Source organism: Etheostoma cragini, chromosome 22 (genome assembly GCF_013103735.1).
Source record: "Etheostoma cragini isolate CJK2018 chromosome 22, CSU_Ecrag_1.0, whole genome shotgun sequence".
Classification (NCBI taxonomy): Eukaryota; Metazoa; Chordata; class Actinopteri; order Perciformes; family Percidae; genus Etheostoma; species Etheostoma cragini.
In genome coordinates, this window is record NC_048428.1 from 20,906,606 (window position 1) to 20,929,947 (window position 23,342).

A 23,342-nucleotide genomic window follows, 5' to 3' on the forward strand; every position below is an offset into this window, starting at 1 on the left:
GCCCATGAGTCTGTCTTTCTTCCGCTGTCTTTTTTATTTCCAGCCCCAAACTTTCCTCCTCCCCCTGCTTTCAGCCTCTCTGCTTTTCTTTAAGCCCCCCCCCACACACACATACACACACACACACACTTTTTGGCATTTTCCCTGCCTTTTCAGCTCAAGCTCGTTAATGGAGGAGCGGGCAGATGCAGCCGTCTTCCTAATACATAAAAACAAGCTGCAGATGGAAAGAGGCAGCGTAGGTGCCATGCGCTACATGTGGAATGGTATTGATTAGCTCAGATCGATGAGTAACCTCAAAAAGCATCTCCTGGAAGAAATTCTCGGACTTGACCTCGCTGAACTTAAAGATTCCTATGATGTTCGTATTAAAAACGAGCAGTGCAGTGGGAGATAGTATTTAGAGGCATGAAATCAACATCTTGGAAATCCCATTGAGGCCTTCAAAGACCTGAAATCTACAAAAAAAAAAAAAAAAAAAAAGTGTAATGAGCGGTGTGCAGAGCTGAAGGGAACTTGTAGAACACGGTGTGAGTGAGGGTGTTAACAGAAACACTCCAATCTCAGAACATTGCACCCCCGGGCCTTTTACAGGAGGTGTGAAGGAGCTTTCCTCATGACAGGAAGGAAGGAAGGAAGGAAAAAATGAAGGAAGGAAGGAAGGAAAAGACTCGTTACAGTTTTTCTTTTTGGGAAATGCCTGATTGTTGCGAGCTGGAGGGGAAAGAGTCTGAAGCTGCTGGTTTCAAATGTGCAATCATTTCTGTTTTCTCAAGTGGGCTTCAAAAAGTAACAATATGTTAACGGTTGTGTTTCCATGACAAAGTTTTACGGAAATTTCTGAAATTTCAGTAACTGGAAATATGAATTGATGCATGATTTTGTCATGTATACACCTAGGAAACAATCAACATTTTTGGAATTATACTATAAGGAAGGGGGGGAACCTTTGATATCACCAAAAAGTTTAAAAATACACCTATTAACACTTTTAAAGCTAACTAATGGTGGCGACAAGATACCCGGGTTGTTGTGGCTGCATGTAACTCTCAGTAAAAACCCAAATTAGTCCAACCTAAGCTAACCGGCTCACTGGGGACTTTACTGTGACATAAAACCAATTACATCCCTAGTCTTCTTCTTTATTGTGCAGTGCCCATTGAAACTGTGCCTGATCGGGTCAAGCCTATTTCTTGGCCTCTGGTATGGATGCTTGCAGCTTTCTCAAACAAAACAACTTCACACTCGACAATGCGCTTCCTTGAGTTGTGAGAAATGCACCTGCCCCGACCCAGTTTTGTCCCTTAGCAACGCTATAGTATGTGCATCATTTGGTAACAGCTAACTATTTGGGACCAGGCTATTTCCAGTAACAAAAGTGTATCATTACATCGGTGATGCTTGAAACGTTTGCTACAATGTCATATCTCCAGTCCCTCTTTCTTCATCTGTTCTTGAATAAATAATAGAGGACAGAGAGTAAGAAGTACCCAGAATGCCATTTGGCGGTGTAACAGTTAGGGGGTCTAACTCTTAATACACCAACATTACGTAGATCTCAAGAGCTCGCACACAAAACTGTCCTAAGCAATCCACCCGCCAGGTGTGAAGTCGATGAGACGTACAGACAGACGGACTCGTTCGATTTTAGCTAGATAATTGGTGGTGGGGGGGCTGTAAGTAGCAGCATGACATGAATGTTTTGTGGCATACCTATTGATCCCGTTGTTGTCAATCGAACATAACCTCCTCCATGTGGCCTCAGTAGCAGCAAAGGAAGCGCCCACTCATTCAGCAGTGATAAGAATCATTACAACTGGACAAAAACTTCGTAGTAGAGGGTTAACATGAAGGCAGGAGAAAAGTGTTGTGTGCAGGTGTCCCACAGTGCAACACAGACTGGGGCACAATATGCCTTTAAGGATGACGGTGTCCAAAAATACATCCATCTAAAACTAATCTGTCTTCTTTTCTCTTCCAGGACGCCCACAGTAGCACCTGAAAACAACTGCACTCGTGAAGAAAGAAGAAAACGATGGCAGACCATCGTCCAGCAGTGTCCAGCGCCCTGCTCCCTGTGGCCCTCTGCATTTTGGCCCTTTTGCCCCATGGCCTTCTGGGAAAACCTGCAGAGGAGGAGTCTGCAGGCAGCTCAGCACTGCTGCAGAGGGTCAAGAGAGGCTGGGTGTGGAACCAGTTCTTTGTCCTGGAGGAGTACACTGGACTGGAACCACTTTACATTGGAAAGGTTAGTGTTGCGTACATGCGGTACTGTATGAACATGTACACACTGAAAATGTGTGACACATTCTCACTCTCGTCAAAAAGCACTGCCTGTTCACATGCCTTTGGTGTTTACCAACTCAAAATGACTTTTTGGCCCTTTGGCGTCATATTTAGGCTGCATGCAATCTCCAAGTGTTCCAATAGAAGTACCAACATGCCCAAACCGCATATCTCATGAACGTCCTCGTGCACAAATGCAGGGTCAGAAGTGTTTTAAAAGTTTTGCGGTTTAGGGTCTCCATAACGAGCTGCAATCATAGCAAAAAGACATTCCTTTTCTAAACTCAAACGTAGCAATGTATCGCCTTAGACTTGCTTGGTCTGATCTCTTGTTGTCACTTTTTTAATGCTTTAGGTCAAAATGTACGTTTCAGTGACAAAAACGGGACACAAACCTCGGTCTCCAACTAACCTCCTCAAGTGGATTTTCGGTCTTTCACAACACTCGCTACAATCGTCGCACTTCATATGTGATCATCGTACAGCTGCTGCTCTGCTCGGTGCGTTCCATACGGACGCTAAAAAGGTGATGTTTGTGTTGTGTCTGACACTGAGAGCCATTGACCAAGCGTCGGTATTGGGGAAGTTGGGAGCGAGAAGATGTTGTTGGCGTAGAGGTTTCTGCGCTGGTAGGGGGGCAGCTTTTAATGCATCACCTTTCCACTTGGTGTACATAAGGGTGCCTCAGTGTAGGCGTTTCAAAAAGATTTCAACCAGTAACTTTCAAAGCAAGGCAAACTAACAGATCTATAGAGGAGCTAAGCAGCCTGGAGGTCATCTGTTGCTCAGCTAGAAGAACACGGGGGGGCGGAGGCAAACTTCAACCACTGCAAAAAAAGAAAAAAAAGAAATAAGATTTCCAATTTAATCCCTGGATGCACTGCGCCCATACTAAGACAGCCTCTCCTCTGTCCACTTTGAACCAGGGCCAGACAGCACTGATTGAGTTAATTGACTCGAACCGAGGCATCACTCAGTCCCCCCCCCCCCCGTCTGGACGGCACGTCTGCAACACAACTGACAAGCTCTGAAAAGAACAGATGCTGGATACTCACAAAGGAGCACTTTGATCGCTCAGTCGCTAAAGCGAATTGAACATTTGATCAATAGTTGTAAGGCCAGTCATCAGCAGCAAGGAGACACAACAATCTTGCAAACTACAATGAACATATCCATTACGTCGCTGAAAGAAAATGCGACTTTTGGTGAAGCGTCATAATAAGCCTGCAAAATAGAGAGAAAACATTCTTTCATCCTGTTGTTGTGCTCAGCAGTATAATGACATAAGAGGTTTAATCTTATTACTTTTTCATTATCGCCATAAGTGGAAAACTGTCATTTTTGAAGAATGATTATTTTAGAAAATTATTCATTTTAAGTATTCCAGTACTGTTGTTGTCACTAAGTTGAGAAACTCATTTGCTCTGGTTTCCTGGCTACACAGTAGATGAACATTAAAGTGAAGAAAATGCAAGGGAAATATTGTCAGTGGCACATTCCAGCATTGATGAAAACAATGAGGTGTTGCCACTAATATATTTAATTTCCTGAAAAATTGGATTATTGCACTATTATGAATCCCACGTGGTTTCTTGGCAGCAGTTTTTGCGGGTCCTATCCCCTGACCAATGGTCCTGACGTTAACCACTCGAGGACAAGGTCTATATACCTCCGCCAAGTTTGTTAAGTTTTTCAGTTCAGACAGCAAATTTAAAAAACTCAAAGTGATGGTTCTGAGTAATTTCACCCTAGGGTCCTTTGCACCATCACTAAGCATAAGCTTGTTTCCCCTTGGTCTAACATTGGGCGCCATAGAACTTGCCTTATGGTTTCTACTCTCTGCTGCTATCTTTTGCTGTAACAGCCTACCTGTGAAGTAGGAGCAAGTAGCGAGAGAACAGAAGAAGAGATCAACGAGTCAGAGCAGAGTTTGATGTTAACATTAGCCAGCTAGCTCGCAGCGCTAGCAGCAGAGAGGGGTTCGGGACCACTCTGGGCATTATTAGTGGGGTAATTTATGAGATACACACTTGGTTCCAATAACGCCTGCACTAAGCCATTTGGCTGATAACGCTAACTCGCCCAGTGTTAGACCAAGGGGGAAAACAGCTTATGGGGGTTTGGCTCGAGGTGATGGTTCAAAGGACCCTAGGGTGAAATTAGACCAAACCATCACTTTAAGTAAATAAATTCCTCCAGAGTGTTCTGTCAGAACTTGGATGGGCAAACTTCCTGTTGTCCAAATGTGGAGATACTCTCCAATCCCAAATTGATTGAATTTTCCCAACTCATGCTTCGAAATTGTCCCTTTGGAAATTATGCAAATTTAGTTAGTGTCCGGATTCCGGATCCCAAAAAGAAATGTTCTCCCCCACCGATCAGATAGAAGGGTAACAAGTCCTGAGAGGGTACCACAGGCGCTGTAGCATAAAGAACTGGACATGCTAACAGGCGCTGTAGCATTCACTTCCATCTTCTTTTCCATTTACAGTTTCATCACAGATTCTTTCAAAGCCTCCCAAGCCTCATTTTTTTCAAACAGAATGAAATAAGTGATTCTAACAAGCCGGTCTGCTTCCCAGTGAGCTGCTCATGGCAGAAAGGCATTGTAGCATGTGACAAAGCAGGAGAAGAATGTGCCGTTGGTGTTTTTTTTTCCCTCAGCTCTGCCTACCTTGCAACTCCTCTGTTGAGCAGCTTAGTATTCAGAGGCGTGGGGATGTCGGATGTTTTGGGCCTCGGGTCGGGGCCGAGAAGGAGCAGGTAATTGATAGCCTGAGTGTCAAATTCTTTTCATAGGTTTGAGTGGAGAGGAAAGATTAGTGCAGAAAAAGGCGGATGAGGCGGATAGGGAAGGCACCGCCCGGAGATATATCACCACGAGACACATAGCTGAAGCCAACAATGGGGTGTTGATTAAAAAATACATTCTGGGCCGAGCTCGGCTGAGCGGCACTTTTTCAAGAGACGGCGCAGGTGGGCACATTGTCCAAAGAGATAGGAAAAGACGTATTGTCTGGCTGCTCAGAGAGCGATGGGTACTGTAAAAGACTGCTGCTGAATTGTCAACCGGCATGACAACAACGGGTACTTTAGCAGGAAACTTTTAGCAGTTTGATGACCTCAGCTTGGTCATTTCACTTAGTGGCCTCCAGACGATGAAAAAGGGCCAAAGCAAGGGTCTTCAGAAAGTGCTTTTAGAGTTAGCCGGGGGAGGTATCAGGGCTGTGCGCACCCCTGTTGATTATATACCAGACAGACGTCAAGAGGGGCATTTAATTTTACGCTTCCAGTGTGATGTTAGTAGCACTCATCATGCGCAGAGACCCTTTAAGTACAGAGCAAGGAGTGATTGCACATCAACAGGCTGCCGTTTGCTCTTACAGGCCACAAAAGGCTTCTGATTGCACTGCAGGGCCCATGGCAACAAACAAGGCTGTACGCTGTGATTAGATATCTACTTACAGCTACGGTGTTAGGGCCTGCACAAAACCACATGCCAGCCCTGGAAGTCTCGAGTTATTCATTTACTCCCTGGTTCAATAAGGAATCATGTTTCAATAATGAGTCCTACGTTGACAATATTGTCACGCGTTTCTACTTTTGTGGAATTTAGCAGATAGACTGAATAGAAAAAAAATAATAGACATATTAAAAATGAATTTAACTTTGAAATAGCAATTCTGGATTGTAGCATGTTGACTGAATAGAGATAATTAGGGCTCAGACACATTGTGTTTGTTCTGTACAGTTATAATTGTAGCAGTAGCATATGGAGGCTAGTGGGTAATCTCAGCTTTGATATGAGGTTATTTATACCCACATCAGATGGTCAGGAAGTTGAAATTGTAGCCTGTTTTAAACCCGCAGTATTTGGCTACATAAAGGTATAAGCCAGTTATTTCCATAATGATTAACCCGTCATGGGTGCCCAGACGGCTTGGGTAGAGGAGAGGGCACCCATGTGTGGAGGTTTACTCCTCCTTCAGCTCCGACCTGCGGCCCTTTGCTGCATGTCATTCCCCTTCTCTCTCTCCCCTTTCATGTCTTCATATGTCATGTCGAAATGGAGGCTGAAAAATGCCCCTCCCGAAAAGAAAATAAAAAGATTAACCCGTCATGTAGTGTTTCAGATTCTTAAAATTTTGTATTTGTCCTAACCAACTGTCCAAAGATATTCATTTGACAATTATATAAATCAGAGAAAAGCAGCAGCCTCACACCAAAGACACTGAAAACATATTGCTTTGCATTTCTTTTGTCAAACACAATTGTAGATTCAGTTTTCGTTGACCAACCACAGAAGACAGCAGTCATGCGTCCATTTTTGCGCCCATGGGCGTGATGGTCTTAAAGCGTGGTGTGTTCAGGGGAATGAAGTGATCGCGCCAATGATAGGAATGGGAGATGGCACCGATTGATTTATTGCATGTTACGCCCAAAACACACCTCTGAATTAATGAAGACAAAGTTTTTGAACCAAGCGCCTGGCGCACAGACCCTTTTTCCCTCCGTCCAACTAGCTAAAGTTGTTTTGGACACGCCCTGAACGCATGTGCGCCATGCACTTCACAGCATGCACTTGGATAGTTAAAAGAGGGCCTTTGGTGTTATGCTCTACGGGCTTGTATTACACAACACATGTTCATCTGGACCTGATCTGATGTGATAGAAGTTGAACGTTCCACTGGTTGTCTCGTTTGTATGTTTCTGCTGCTGCATTGTCCTAAACTTAGGGGATGTGACCAATGTCCTCAAAAACCAAGCTGTCCAAATACTTTTGGACTGCACCATGCGTTTTATATTCCTGTTGGTTCAGCGTCTGATCACTGTAACACCTACCGGACGCTTTGTTCACACCTTTGGGATGTTTGAGGCCCTTTGAATCCTTTTTTGTGAAGACACCAGCAGTTTGGGAAAGGATCTGAATACTCAGAGTTCCTATTATACTTCCAAAATAAGCCTGCACGACATGAGGAAAATATCTGAGACTATTTTGACTGATATTGCAATTATGATTCACGATATTTGAGGGGATGATGATTTTGGTATCATTATACTCATTTTCATTAACCCTTCATTAACCCTTCCATCAACACTTTTGTTGAGGCTTTTAATCAACTTTCTTCATACGTTTTTGTTCCTTTTTCAACACTTTTGACGTTTTTCTCCAATGTTTGTCACTTTTTATGTTTAACAGTACGTTAAAGACAACAACTTACTAACTTATTAACTTTAGTTTTACAGTTATTTTTGCAATTTATTCAAATTATACCTAATTTTTAGGAAATTATACCTAATATTTGGAATGTTAGGAATTATTTAGACTAAATTAAAGGAATGGATGTTGATGGATAATCACAGACTGGAAAAGCTCAACTTTTACTCATTACTATTTCAAAACCACTTTTTTCTTCAAATGCTATAAAATTGTATACGACACCCCAAAATTAATGAAAGTAGAGATTTGTGCTTGCCAAAGAGTGTTGCGTGGAATCAATCATGTTATTTGGGGTAATTACAATTTGGTAGTTAAAAAGAACATTGATATAGGAAAACTGGTCAATTTGACCAGAGGATAACATGAGGGTTAAGAAATTATAAAATTTGAAAAAAAACATGTACATTGCGGGACTTTTGCAAGGATCTTTCCCAAAAAAGGTTTTTTCTTTAGTCTGTAGGATAGGATTTGTAGGCTGGCACGTCTCTGCAGCACCACAGTACCTAACCCAGAACGCTTTGACACATATTTGCCATTGCCCGCCCCCTGTCCTTTGGATATTCCAATAATCCATATTGTGATTTCGAATGTATATGCAACCCTTTTCCAAAAGCCTTGAGATGTCTCTAAAATAACAAAAAAGTGGTAACTTTTGAGGGAATATGCATTGTGGGATAAACCATTTGTCTGTGTCACCATCTCTGCAGCTCCACTCAGACATGGATAAAGGAGACGGCTCTATTAAGTACATCCTGACGGGTGAGGGCGCCGGCACCACCTTCACCATCGACGACAGCACGGGGGACATCCATGCCATTCAGAGGCTGGACCGGGAGGTGAAGGCCCAGTACGCTCTCCGTGCCCAGGCCCGCAACCGCCTGACGGACAGGCCTCTGGAGCCCGAGTCCGAGTTCATTGTCAAGATCCAGGACATCAACGACAACGAGCCAAGGTTTCTGGATGGGCCCTACCAGGCGTCTGTACCCGAAATGTCCAACATAGGTAATAGGGGTGGGGTGGCGGGGGATTAGGAGGGGTGGATGGAGTAGAAAGTATGTATGGTGTTTTTTTTGTGACAATTTTTAAAATCAAATCTTTTACCTAGAATCGATTTTTTTTTTCTTTGGATAATACTTCTTTGGGCTTGTATTGCCTTTATCTGATAGGACAGATTTAGGCAGGAAAGTTGAAGCGAGAGGGGGATGGCACGCAGCAAATGGCCACAGGTTTGATTCTGACTCGTGGCCGCTGTGAGCAAGGACTGAGCCTTTCTGCAGTCTACCAGGTGTGGTACGAGGGCGCCCCAGAATTGAATTTTTCTATTATTTTTGATTCACCTAAATATTTTCTGTTTATACGTTACAGCCTACACCGACTACATCATAGGTTTCCAAAAGCAGTAAATTCATGTTACGAAATGCTTTACAAATTGATTTAATGGGGCACCCAGATAGCTCAATTGGTAGAGCGGGTGCCCATATATAGAGGTATACTCCTGGACGCAGCCGGCCGGGGTTCGAATCCGGCCTGCGGCCCTTTGCTGCATGTCACTCCCCCTCTCTCTCCCCTTTCACAACCTCAGCTGTCCTGTCCATTAAAGGCCTAAAATGCCCCAAAAATATAATCAAAAAATGAATTAAATGTTAAACTGACTCACTGACGTGATGTGCATTCATTTTAGAAAACAATTTTTAGAAATGTTTAATTATGTATTGTCTCTAGAAGTGTGTCAATCAACTTTAGTGTTTTAAGAAGAAATAGAAAAGCACAACACTCAGTACTTCTAGAATTGCAATAAATGAAAATTGCAATCACCGTATCTGCACCCATAAATTGTGAAAGAATCGAATCGGTACAAAAGCATATCATCCCGGCCCTAATAGTTAAGCGGGGGGATGAAAGGCAGACACATGGATGGAGACTGAAACCAAACGGTTGCATGTTTGTCTGCAGTGTTTGCCGTTAAGGGAGCGGCTGCAGCTGTGGTGAACAACAGCAAAAGTACATAACAGCCCTGCAATGTTAGCATTTCTTCCTACAGGCCCAACTCCATCTGCTTCATTCACTATTCAGAAAACCAAGTTTTGTGGTTACTTTGAAGGAAATAAGCATAGTTAATTCCTGGAGCTGCTCCAGTCACAGATGGAAAAAACTCCACCCAGAATTATTTCTTTCGATTCATATGTTGATGTTGGCATTTGCGTCCATGTTCACCCAGGAACATCTGTGATCCAGCTGACCGCTACAGACGCAGACGACCCCACTTATGGCAACAGCGCTCGTGTGGTCTACAGCATCCTGGAGGGCCAGCCTTACTTCTCAGTGGACGCCAAGACTGGTACGACTTCACACACACACACACACACACACACTGCCTCTAATAAAACACTAACCGTGCCAACTGGCGTTTTGATCCATTACATGTAGTGTCTGAAGGATTTCAAACTTCACCAGCCACTGTAAGTATTTTATGAGCTCTACATGAATTTGTAATAAGTATGAATGATGTTAGATGTTCTGATTAAACTACCACCGACATAATCAGGATTTACTAACACTCACACTCTGCTGACAACTACTGCTAATTCCCCACCTTGTTTCTAACACTGTATCACGCCATAAGCTCCACAGCCGGATGTTAGCAGCCCACACTTTAAGCCTCTGTGTATACCACCCAGCTCTGAATGTAGGAAGCTCAGCATGGCTCCTGTTGTTGCTATGAGACTGCCGAAAACTTGTCTGAAACACGTCGCTTTTGCTGCAACTTGCGATAACTCAAATGCCTGGCACCCGATATAAAAAGATGTGCTAAACTCAAAAGTGTGAATTCTCTTGTTGGGAAAAAGGAGAGAATGAGACGGGCTCTCGTAGACAACTGATTGAGTGGTTCAAGGAACTGCTCGCTTTTGGTTTTGAGGTCATTTTTACATAACTTATCCATTTACATTTTGAGGTATTTGCATATAACCTGATCCCCATGTGTTTCATATAAAAATGTTTACAACAAACTCAGCTTTCTGTATAGTGTCACGTATATAGTTATACGTTCCACAGCAACGTATAAAAGAGATAATTTGGCCCTAAAGTGGAAACCTTTCTCAAATCTGTTGTGAAAATGTGTAAGAGTTCTCGGGGGCGGAGGGGAAGGAGAGGGGAGGGTGTCGAGCTTCCTGACAGCCCAGGGAATGAAGCGGTTTCCCAGTCTGATGGCAGAAAGGCTTAAGAGTCTGTTTTGTTTTTGTTTTGTTTTTTTTTTTTGGGGGGGGGGGGGGGTCACCCACAATGCTGGTTGCTTTGCAGGTGCTGCAGGTTTGATAGATGTCCAGGAGAGATGGGAGTGGGACATCAACCATAAGTATGGAGCTAGAGACAGTAAGTGATTAGCTTAGCTTAGCTCAAATACTGGAAGCAGGAGTAAACAGCTTGGCTCTGTCCAAAGTTTAAAAAACTCAGCACTGTCTACCAACAGTGCTGAAGCTTGATATTTTATACAATGTATCTTGTTTGTTCCACCTGTTTTTTTTTACTCTGATAAATGCCAAGCTAACGGTTTCCCTCTGCTTCAGGGCTGTGTGCTAAGCTATGCTAATCACTTCCTCTCTCTGGCTCTGTACTCGACGCACACACATGCATTAGTGGTGTTAATCTTCTCATCTAACTCTCAGCAGGAAAGTGAAGTGAAAGTGAAATATATTTCCTGAACTGAATTCTCTCAAAAAGGAGGTAATTGAATAACTGAAACTTCTATTTAGAAGAAACAAAACATAAAATAATCAGCGGGTCACATGTGGGTGTAATGTTCCGGTGTAATAAATCCCAAGCAAGACGGCAGCAATGAAAATAAAGTATGCAAAACTTGTAAATAAGGAGCCATAAGTTGTAACATCTAACTGCAGCACACGACAGCATTCATAACTCAAACTAGCACTTCCATAAATCCATTCGATTCCTAAAAGCAGAGCTGTACTGGCCATTCTTTACCACAGCTGCCTTATATCCTTGTTTGTCAGCACAGAAATCTGTTGCCAAGCTCTCAGGCTCGGCCGCCCATCAGCAGCCGGCCGGTCTGTCTGCTGCTGCTGGAGGTCCATCCATCAGTGGAACACAAGTGGCTCTACAGCTATCAATCAGCCTCCCTGACTGGGCTTTAAGCCCCGCACTGAGGCTTTTATTGGTGCAAACAATGTAAAACCTTTAACACACATAGCTCAAACCCACACAGGCACTCCCTGTTCTTACTCCTCAGAACAACCCTTGGTTGGATTCTGTTGAGAAAAACTGTCTATTATTACCAAAACACATCCATGTACACTCTTGAGAATAAGTGTACGGATGGGCTCAGGACAACAGGGCAAAGCAAAATTACACATCCTTAAGCAGCAGGTTAATGCAGGGTACATGCACTGCAATAACCCGATTAGTGTTCACTTTTCACTTACACTGCCTCAATTTCACACATCATCAACTGTTCAAACCACGAATACCAATCTTATTTAGTCGTTTAAGAGTTGTAGCCTTCAGTTTATTGTCATTCTTAGTTTAAGTCAAAGTTTGAATTTACTTATTCTGGATGCAGGCACGTGTACCGTTATCATGCACACATGCAAAGGTTAAAACATGTCAACTCGATTACTGATATACATAGAATTGAGGTTTTACCTGCAGAAATGTTGCTTTTTTAACCCCGTAATATTACATCTAGTCCCGAAAAATGATTTTAAAAAAAAGTGTCCTCTAGCAAGATAATTGCCCTAATAACTTGATATAACTTGATGTGCAGCCCTGTCTTCTGAGAAAATGCATTCCCATTCAAGAAAACGCTGTTCTCAATTACATTTTGGGGAAAATGTAATATGTCCCAGGTTACTTTTTTCTTAGTCTGTATCGACAACTTTTAATTTCCGGGATTGTTCAGATCCCGCTGGAAATTCCCCCGGATGGCCCTCGTTTTGACTGGATGTCTGTTACCTTCCTCTTTCGGTTGTAATGTTAAACTCCGGTGGGTTTCTGAGGACTACGGTTCCCTGGTCCTCAGATCTCTGCAGGTTAAATCCAGACAGCTAGCTGTCCAATCAGAGTTTTCTGTTACACAACTAAAAACAACTTTTCAACGTACATGTTCCACCAAAATAAGCAAGGTTTTATCCCATCCCGGAATGCTGTGTGGACTAACCAGACCATGTACCTAAAGACCGAGACATCACAGAGACCGCTGTTTGTGTGTTTGTTGTATGGGAATGTCAGGGGTGGTATGTTGGGCAAAAAAAAATTACATTTCTCTGGAAAAAAGTGTCTTAAGTTGCGATAAAACACATGACATTCAGGAAGTCTTAGAGATGCAAAACAGGACAGTAGTTAATGAGCTGAAGTCCCATTTAAACTTGTTCAAGAGTTAAACAAGGACTGTATATTTCACCCCTTAAGTCTCCATTTATCACTTCTTGTAGGACAAAGAATCCCCTTCCATTAACTGTTTCTCTATTGCAGCTTGTTAAATAGTGTTTTAACCTTATTGTCTGGTTCACTTGTATGTGATTAAAATCATTACTAATGGAAAAGAAGGACATGTTTTAATTATAAAGCACTCATGCAGCCTCTTGTCCACTCCATTGAGAGCACTGCCATTCCAGGACAGCATTGTGTGGACACATGACCCTAATCTGTGTAACCAGCTCTCTGTAGCTGAACTTTAATTTACCTCTCTCTCTCTCCCTCTCTCTCTCTCCCTCTCTCCCTCAGGCATGGTCCGTGTGTCCCTGGCAGACATGGACCGGGAGACCAGAGAAAACTACACTGTGGTCATCCAGGCAAAGGACATGGGCGGACAGCTGGGGGGGCTCGCTGGTACCACCACTGTCCACATCACGCTCAGCGACGTCAACGACAACCCGCCAATGTTTGACCAGAGTAAGAGACGGAGACAACGGTTCCTCCTTGTTTCACTACCTTCTTTTTGTTCTCTCTCTCTCTCTCTCTCTCTCTCTCTCTCTCTCTCTCGTGGTTTTCCATTGCACGACTGAAACAATTTTTGAACGTACACATGTTCCACCAAAACAAGTTCTTTCTGAGGCTTTTTTGCAGAGGGGCCGTTGTTGCGCCCAATGCAATTGTGATTGGTTTAAAGTAATGCCGATAAACCAGAGCACAGATTTGTTTCAGGGCTGGTTCGTGACTTGTTGTTTGACTTGTTTCGCTACACGGGACTGCAGCATGTGTAGATAGAGAGATGGATATTTATTGCTCCAAATAAAATGGGAAATTAGTGTTACAGCAGCAAAATCAGTCACACAGCACATAAAATAAATGAAATACTAGGATACAATATACATACATACAAATAATAAGAGGATAAAACACAAGAATATTTGAATATATACAAGTTGGGAATACAAAAATGTGCAACTGCTAAAACAGTATGATACCTATGTAGATAAACCTATTGTGCAGGTTGCACTTGGCACAGTTTTGTGGTGTAGGCCACGTGTGAATGCTGACATCCAAAAGTGAGAGTTTGCCGTTTTGCTGGGATGAGAATCAGCCCCTCTGACCACACATCTCTGCATCTGTTCGCATCATTTCTCTTCAGCATCCTAGCCCTTAGCCCCTCTGCCCTTCTCTCTCTGTCCACTGGCCACCAGTCCCTGGCCCTGTCTCCCATCCTCCCCCCCCCCTCCCAGCCACCAGTCGCCCCATGCTGTCTCTTTGATTATCCCCATTCCTGCTCCTGTCAGTGTATCCCTGAGGTCAGGGGTTGTCTTAGCTGTCTCTGGTCATCTCCCGAGTCGGATGGGTGGCTTCACTCCAAGACAAAGAAAACACCCGCCCACTTTCACTTCCATGACTGGTTCCCCCACCAATTAGCGCCATCACTTCGTTGGAACTTTGATCGGTTGTGAAGAGCTTCAGGGATCCCCCTCTGTCATGCACAATGTGCAGACATTTCACCGTGGACTACAGGGAGCGCCACAAATTGGGCCGCCGTCACCTCTTCTTTGAGGTTAAAAAGTAGATGAAATTTAAGCCGACCCACGACACAGTATATAACCCAATTGTGAGGCGTTTATGGAGCCATGTATTCTAAGCCCTCTTTGATTTTTGAGAGTAGAGAGCAGCCGTAGAAGAGATGGAAGATGTTGGGCACCCTCTGGTGGATATGTAAAAATAAAAATAAAGTACGAAAGGATGATCACCCTGTTCCTTTTTTTCCTCAGGGCTGTATCAGATGAGCATCCCAGAGTCGGCTCCGGTGGGTTCAGTGGTGGGTCGTATCTGGGCGAAGGACAGGGACATCGGGGTCAACGCTGAGATGAAGTACAGCATCATCGATGGAGACGGGAGGGACACCTTTGAAATCAGCACTGACCCCACCAACCTTTTTGGCATCATCACAGTGAAAAGGGTACACAAAATATAGAATTAAAAAATATAGAGCTGTGGTAAAAGTCATAGGAAGTTGATATAACTGTCTCCATTATTCCTTTTATCAGAAAAATCAGAAAACAAGTCTTATTACTAAAATGCTTTCACAGATTCTATATTATTTGTTCATGCAAATATGTATGACTATTACAACTCATGATTTATGATCAATTTCATTAAAGGAGGAATAAGGCCCTGGGTTTGGGAAGCTAAAAGGCTACGTGGTCATGCAGGGATAAAGTTACAGAACTCCCTTAAAAAAGCTGCCAATGTATATTTTCCTGGAGAGGGACTAACATTGCATAACATAAAGTGTTGTCCACAACCAATTCTCAATTTCTAAGTGTCTTTTGGCAAATTTGGCAACAAAATCAATACTTTCAACCCCAGTCTTGATGTCTTCCCCTTTCTGCTGTTCCCGAGCGTCCATCAGGAGTTTGCCCTGGCATGTGGTGGTGATCTGGTGATCTTTTACTGGACACACAGAACACAGACGCAATGTTTCTTTAACCCTCTGAGGTCGAAGGGCATTTCCACACCTCTTCTTAAATTCAATTTTTAATGTTATTTGCATATAATTGATCCCCATATGTTTCAAAATCGACAACAAAAAAATCTAAACGTTCAGAAAAAACTCAGCTTTCAGAATAGCGACGCCCACATTTTTAGAGCAATGTGCAAAGAGATCATCTGGCATTAAGGCTGAAAAGTTGAAGTTGGCTATTTTTGTATTTTCCTCAAATCTCTGTTGACGAATTGTTTCAGAGTTTACCAAAGTCTTTGGGTTCACAAAGTAGTTAATACACACTTAACTAAATGATGAACCTCTCTCGACACACCTGTGCAGTAATCATGCTGTCTAATCAGCATCTTGATAAGCCGTACCTGTGAGTAGGATGGATTATCTCGGCAAAGTAGAAGTTCCCACTAACAGATTTAGACAGATTTGTAAAAAACATTTCAGAGAAATAAGCCTTTTGTTTTCACAGAAAAAGTCTTAGATCTTTGAGTTCAGCTCATGAAAAACAGGGGCAGAAACAAAAGGGTTGCGTTTAAAAAAAATGTCATTATATGATGAAAATAGCAAATAAAATGTCTGAAAAGAATCTCTGTATTATTGCTTTTTTTAAAGACGCGCTTGTGCAGATGGTTAACATCAAACTGGCATAAATTCAAGTGTTTCTTGAAGAAAACTTAAACTTAGAAGTCTGTCCATTTGGGTTTGAAACTGCTGCCAAACTGCAGGAAAACTTAGTAACCGTGAAAGGTTTCCTCTGTATAATGTTGGTCTGTATCTCCCCCCCAGCCACTGAACTTTGAGAGCAAGCCCAGTTATACTCTGAAGGTGGAGGGAGCCAACACCAAACTGGACCCGGCCTTCCGCCACCGCGGGCCCTTCAAGGACGTCACCATCGTGCACGTGAGCGTGGAGGACGTGGACGAGCCCCCATTGTTTGACTTGACGGCGTACTTCATCGAGCTGTCAGAGGACGCCGAGATCGGGACGGTGGTGAAGACGGTGTCGGCGAGGGACCCGGACGCTGCCAACAACACTGTGAGGTGAGGAAGAGGAGGCAACAGCACCGTTACGGCTGCTTTATTAATTCATTTTTATAGCTTTCCTCCATTTCCTATCTACTGTCCCGTTGCTTCCTGTAGGCCTATAGCCAATAGATTTACACAAAATAAGGCTTCACTAAAAAGATATTTCCAAGTTGTGTTAGGCTACACTTTAAAGCCCAAAAAAGGTAATTAACCCAGTTCCTATCTTAGAAATTTGGGTTTCAACCCTAATTTCCCAAAACAACCGGGATGGTTCCATGGAACTCTCTTCACAAGTAAAAGGATCAGGTTGGATTATAGTCCCACTAACAGATTTAAACAGATCAACAAACATTCTTTTGATGTTAATTGTTAGTCAAAATAATTCATAACATTAGCTTTTTTTAACTCAACAGTTAGAAATAATTTCTTATAAATGAAGTTCATTGACCGTTATTTTATTTTAATTTTTTAAAGTGTAATAGTAGAGTTAGTGGCCAAAACAATGTCGACAGGAAGACAACCCAAGAGTTAAATTCATCAAAGAAATAAACCATGCTCCCAAGTCTTAATGCATCATTCAGCAGAACGTTATCAATACACTACGATTGGTTAAGTTCAAGATGCCCATTGACATCAGGACTGCTAAAAGGAGCCACACCTTCCACCTGCAGAATAAAAACACCTCTTCCCACTTCACCATTAAAGATGGGATAATATAAATAATTTGATTGGCTTATTTGAAGCTAATGTACTTCTTCTATGGGATTCTCGCTGTTCTGAGTTTGAACATTTGTGGTTGAATGCTCTTATTGGAAGTCGCTTTGCATTAAAGTGTCAGCTAAATGAAATGTTATGCAATGCAATGTTTATTGATCCAAAGCAATTAAATGAGTTGGCTGACTGGTTTTACTGGCTCTGTAGCTGTAATGTAACCTGATCACCGGCAGAGGGCGGCATCCCAACATGACTCAACTGCAGACATGACTGAGAAACTGTTAATCAACTTAGTGTGAGAGTGTGTGTGTGTGTGTGTATGTGTGTGTGTGTGTGTGTGTGTGTGTGTGTGTGTGTGTGTGTGTTTTCGTTTAACTACATTTGTGGGGTCCAAAACCCGTGAACACGTAAATAGTCTGTACAGCTTTGTGGGGCCAAAATGCTGGACCCCTCAACTTTAAAGGCCTGTTTAAGGGTTAAGACTTGGTTTTAGGATTAGGGTTAGAATTAGGTTATGGTTAGGGTAAGGGTTAAGGGTAGGCATTTAGTTATGATGGTTAAGCTTAGGGTAATGGGATAAGGAATGCATTTTGTCAATGACGGGTCCCCACAAAGATGGTAAGACGCACGGAGTGAGTGAGTGAGTGAGTGAGTGAGTTCTCAGTATCATAATAATGTTGGTATCAAGTTTGAAGCAATTAGTCACCAACACGCACAGAGACACGAGGAGTCGAGGACTTTTATCCCTCTCTGTTATTGGAGAGTATGTTTTGCGCTCCAACAGAACAGATGTTGCGTGGTGGGTTTACTGTCCAGACTGCACCTTTCATAAATTAATTAGACATAAAGCCTTTAATTAGGCTATTAATCATCGGGAGGAATCAACAACTGCGGCAGTAAACGAGTGTTTCACATGGCGCGGGCTGTACCGCGTCCCAGCTGTCGCTTTACAGCCTCTATTAGGGCAGAAAGTAGTGCACAGGAAATAGGAAAATATTAATAAAAATATCTAAAAAGTCAAGCATTTTCCTTGTCGATTACTCTATTATTTTCTTGATTAATTAATTAGTTGTTCGGTCAATAAAATGTAAGAAAATGGTAAAACATGTCAATCAGTGTTTCCCAGAACCCAAGATGATGTCTTTAAACGTCTTGTTTTGTCCACAACGGAAATATATATTCAATTTACTGTCCAAGAGGAGAGAAAAAAACTGGAAGATATACACATTTAATAAGCTGGAATCTGAGAATTTGACTCAAATCGATTCATTAAGCTCAAAGTTGACAACTCATCGATCAGTCAGTTCATCTTTAGTTAGTTAACCGCTGCTCCGAACACTTGGTGCTCGAGGAGCTCCACTAATGACAGTTAACCGACAACTCTCTCATTCCTGAAGAGAGAGTGGCAATCAGAGCACTCAGCCTTTGGTGCAGAGTCTCCCCCGAGCTGGCCCTGTATTCTGGCGGTGAAAAGCGAATTCTTTTTTTTTTTTAAATGCGGGTTTGGACCATGAGAAGAGTTCCAGCCCAGGTAGCAGACAGCTGAGGAATCAGATGAGGGTGACAGCAAAGGGCTGAGATACAGCAGCAGCATGGGATGACATCTTTCTGTCCTCTACAAACAGCAGCATGACAGGGAGATAGAAATGAACCCACACAAGCATGTGGCGCGAGCACACACACACACACACACACACACACACACACACACACACACACGCCCCGCCTCACGGCCGTGTCGGAGTGATATTAATAGAGATCCTTCAGGGAGATCCTAGCCAGCCGTGGATATGCCAGTCATGACTGCTCCCTGTCGGCACACAGTCCGACACACACACGCGCACACACACACACACACACAGGGTTCAATTCCAACTTGCAACCCTTTGTTGCATGTCATTCCCAGTCTCTCCCCTTTCATGTCTTCAGCTGTCCTGTGTAATAAAAGGCCGACAATTTATAAATTTAGGCATATCTATATACAGTAAATAACTGTATATTTACACACACACACACACACACACACACACTATATGTTATGAATAGTTTTTAAATATTCAATTCTCGCAAGATGACCAAAGCACAAAAACGATCAGTTTAAATATACTTTGACAGGGTTACATTTTTAAAAGGGAATGAGATGATATAATATATGATAGCCTTTTTTTACTAAAGAAGACATTTAGGCAACGAAATACAGTTTATTAACATGTCAACATTGCACCTCAGAGCCCTGATGTCCAAACCAAGAAATGTATTCCATTTCTATCGGCAGCAGTTTGCAGCCTGTGTATCCAACTGATCATCAAACACACATTACCAAACTTCCCTCCTAGAGTTGAACAGAAAACATTAAATCAAAATAGCTGACAACAAACAACTGCTCACCGCGGCGGGTGCAACAAGCAGTATTAGGCTGAGCTAAATAACCTGCCCCTTATTATAGAATCAACAGAAGAACACTTCATCAACGAGCAGCAACACAGAGGTAGAAAGAGTGTGAAGTCCACAGCAGCTGCTGCCACACACACACACATACTGCATTATAGCCACATGCGAGCAGCGCACTCTTAACATAACGTAGATAATGGTGTGTGTGTGTGTGTGTGTGTGTGTGTGTGTGTGTGTGTTGTACTCACGTGGCTGAACGTCAGTCTGTCCTGCTTCTCTGCATTCTCAACGCAAAGGTTCACTCAGCCTCTCTGGTCCCAGTACATCTAGTCCACTCAGCCTCTCTGGTCCCAGTATAACCAGTCCACTCAGCCTCTCTGGTCCCAGTATATCCAGTCCACTCAGCCTCTCTGGTCCCAGTATATCCATTCAACTCAGCCTTTCTGGTCCCAGTATATCCATTCCACTCAGCCTCCCTGGTCCCAGTATATCCAGTCCACTCAGCCTCCCTGGTCCCAGTATATCCAGTCCACTCAGCCTCTTTGGTCCCAGTATATCCAGTCCACTCAGCCTCTCTGGTCCCAGTATATCCAGTCCACTCAGCCTCTCTGGTCCCAGTATATCCAGTCCACTCAGCCTCTCTGGTCCAAGTATATCCAGTCCACTCAGCCTCTTTGGTCCCAGTATATCCAGTCCACTCAGCCTCTCTGGTCCCAGTACAACCAGTCCCTCTACAGTCACATCAGGGATATTTTGCCACAGAAAATCCTTCCTGAAAGTAGTCAACTGGAAGAGCCACCATGAGCATTTTAGCATTTAGCATGTCAAGCACACCCAGCATGCAACTGTTCTTGGTATCATTGCAACGGATGGATTACATATTCTAGAAAGCAAAGGCAAGAGGCACAAGAAACTCTTACAAACAAAGGAGTGTTTGGAAAATGGTGACTCCAAAATGGCTGACTCTAGGGCTGATGGGGGGAAGTGGGAACAGGTGTGTAGGTGGGCGGGAACTGAGAGGAAAATCTGAGGACATCTAGTGGCTAGTTTGAGGATGGCATGTGTGGGGAGAGAGGAGAGTACATGGGCCTGGGGGAGTGTGCAGGGGCTGGAGACATGAGGTACTTTTCATGTCGTTTGAATTGCCTCCTTGACTCCTCCACTTGCGCCCTTTCTCACGTCTTAGTCCCTCCCTCCGAGGAGGAGGCACGGGAGAGACGCGAGAAAATCATTGGGGGCGAGAGGCAACGAGCAAATGTGTTTTTAGATGGATGAGATGTCCTTTCCTTAGCCTGGCTCAGCCCTCCTACGTACATCCGCTCAATTTTCAGTTTCCTTCAGTACTCCGTCTGGGTTTGGGGTATATTCGCGGGTTTTTGCCGGTCAAAATTTAGCCCATCCAGAGTGGCTCTGGGCAGATCCAGTATTTCCAATTTCAAGGAAGTTAACAATTGTCAACGGAGAGTGCATGGCCAGACTCTCAGAATTACAAATGAAATGTACCAGATTCTGGTAGGACCAGGCTAATGTACCAGAACATGATAGGACCCGGCTGATGTACCAGAGTCTGGTAGGACCAGTAATGCACCAGAGTGTGGTAGGACCAATTAAATGAGGGTTACTGACCATGAATTCCAAAAAGTACTATGTAACTAGTGGTAGTAAGGTGGTGTTATGGAAAACAAAAACAACACAATTCTGAAATAAAAGGGACAAAAAAGTCAAATTTGTGTCTGTTTTTTAACCCAGGAGTACAACACAAAGGTTTAAAAAAAAAATGAAATGGACCAATCATTCTCCTCTTGGAAGGGATTTGATCTCTTCCAGGTGAGAGCAGAGGGAAGCTGCTACAGGTCCTGTCCATGTGTAAACACACAGGAAACCCCATTTAGGAGAAGATCCGGTCTGTGTGTGCCTGGCTTACATCAGTTTGGCAGACGAGGCACATACTCTGATTTAGTCTTATCTGGAGCCTATTCTTCTTCCTGTGCCTCCAGAAGCTGCCAGCCTGATGCCTTATCACACAGATGCACACATGCCGGAGTGTGCGTGTGCATGGTTCCCCCTCAGATAGGATTACAAGCTCCCCAAAAACACACACTTTATTTAACGCTGATACTTCACATGGCACGTGTGGTTTTGCGTCACCAGGTATTCCATCGAGAGGTCCAGCGACCCCGACAAGTTCTTCTACATTGAAATCACTTCCGGGTCGCTGATGACGGTGCGTTCGCTGGACCGAGAGGAAATCGGCTGGCACAACATCACCGTCCTCGCCATGGAGATGAGTACGTCACACACACACACACACACACACACACACACACACAGGCTTTCTCATGCAAAATCTCCTTTTTTAATCAAGTATGTCATGTTTGCCCTGTCTAATGCCAGTTCAATACAAATGATCCAAACTGTTTCTTGACATCATGGATAGACATTACAGTGTTTCATGACACCTACAGTATATAAAAATAAGAGTCTGAATAAGACGGCACAAACACAAAATAAGCTTGTTTTTTAAATAAGTCTCTACGGAGGCAGCGTAAAGACAAATGATTTGATGTAGAACTGGAATTTGACATGATGTAAAGTAGAATACTTTGCAACTAGCTATTGCACGTATTAACATATCATACATTTGAAAAAAAATAAGTTTTTTGGACATTTTTTTCATCGTCGCTCTGTAAATCTTGTAAAGGCGTTTTTCTCCCTTTTCCCACAAGATTGCACAGCGTTTGGATCCTTTGGATCAGATTAAAGAACATTTCGGAGGACCCTGTTGTGTTGTTGAGTTTGACTTCCACTCAGAAAGTAGACGCAGGCTTTGTGATGTTAATTTCTGATGTCTTTTGATTCAACTTAGTCTGGCTCAGATTTACAATGCTGGGAGACCACATGACATCCGGTGCATTAGATGTCCCGCCCCTTGAGCTAGACCGCTAACCCAGGACAATTGCGATTGGTCAAAAGAAATAAGAATGAGCCCGGGACTGTTTCACCCCCTATAAGAGAAGAAATAAGCGGTGTAGCAATACCATGAGGAGATAGATCTGACAATGTGAGACTAGATTGAACAAATCTTAAATGCTTTGTTATTGGAGATCAGTCAGTTGATTTGGCTTGAAGGACAAAAGTTACAGACAGAAGGAGATTCATGGAGAGAAAAACAGAACAAACAGATGTGTGTGCATATGCTCGCAGAAACAGAAAACAAGTGAACCAGTGCAGAGTTATGTCACGTGGAGCAGGAGAAGCTCTGCAGATGTGAAAGTCACCTTCAACCCCCCCACCCCCACCCCCACCCCTCCCTCCCTCCCTCCCTCCACTTTGTTTGTCTGTTTGTCCCTTTGTTTGGCAGACACACCTAAAACGAGATGGTAATTAATTGAATTAACGACTAATTGAACAACTTTTCGCATTGGTGGCTAATTAAAGATGTGAGGGCGAGAGAGGGCACAGGTAGAAAGGGATGTAGAGAGAGAGAGAGAGAGAGAGAGAGAGAGAGAGAGAGAGAGAGAGAGAGAGAGAAGGAGTTCTCTTCACGTTTTACATGATTGGCTGACTTTTTGTGCTCTCAATTCTTGTTTTTTCTTAAAGCTCCCATGTCAGGAAAATGTCACTTTATGATGTGTTTTAACATTAGTATGCGTTCCCCCAGCCTGCCTGTGGTCCCCCAATGGCTAGATATAGTGAAAGGTGTAAACCCGCCCGGAGAATGTGACCCACCCACGAGAGAGAGACAGCGTGGCTTTCAAATGAGCAA

The 23,342-nt window shown here is 43.3% G+C and overlaps 1 protein-coding gene across 2 annotated transcripts in view; it reads left to right on the forward strand.

Annotated features, from left to right (window-relative positions):
• Positions 1-23,342, forward strand: part of LOC117938038 (cadherin-20-like) — an 83,824-nt gene that overhangs the window by 53,518 nt on the left and 6,964 nt on the right. For both annotated transcript variants that reach the window (XM_034862362.1, XM_034862363.1), the window contains exons 2-8: positions 1,982-2,248; positions 8,215-8,509; positions 9,726-9,845; positions 13,247-13,414; positions 14,719-14,906; positions 16,233-16,486; positions 21,728-21,864. In XM_034862362.1, the coding sequence (XP_034718253.1) occupies positions 2,036-2,248; positions 8,215-8,509; positions 9,726-9,845; positions 13,247-13,414; positions 14,719-14,906; positions 16,233-16,486; positions 21,728-21,864 (1,375 nt within the window). In that variant the 5' untranslated portion in view covers positions 1,982-2,035. The remainder of the gene's footprint in view (positions 1-1,981; positions 2,249-8,214; positions 8,510-9,725; positions 9,846-13,246; positions 13,415-14,718; positions 14,907-16,232; positions 16,487-21,727; positions 21,865-23,342) is intronic.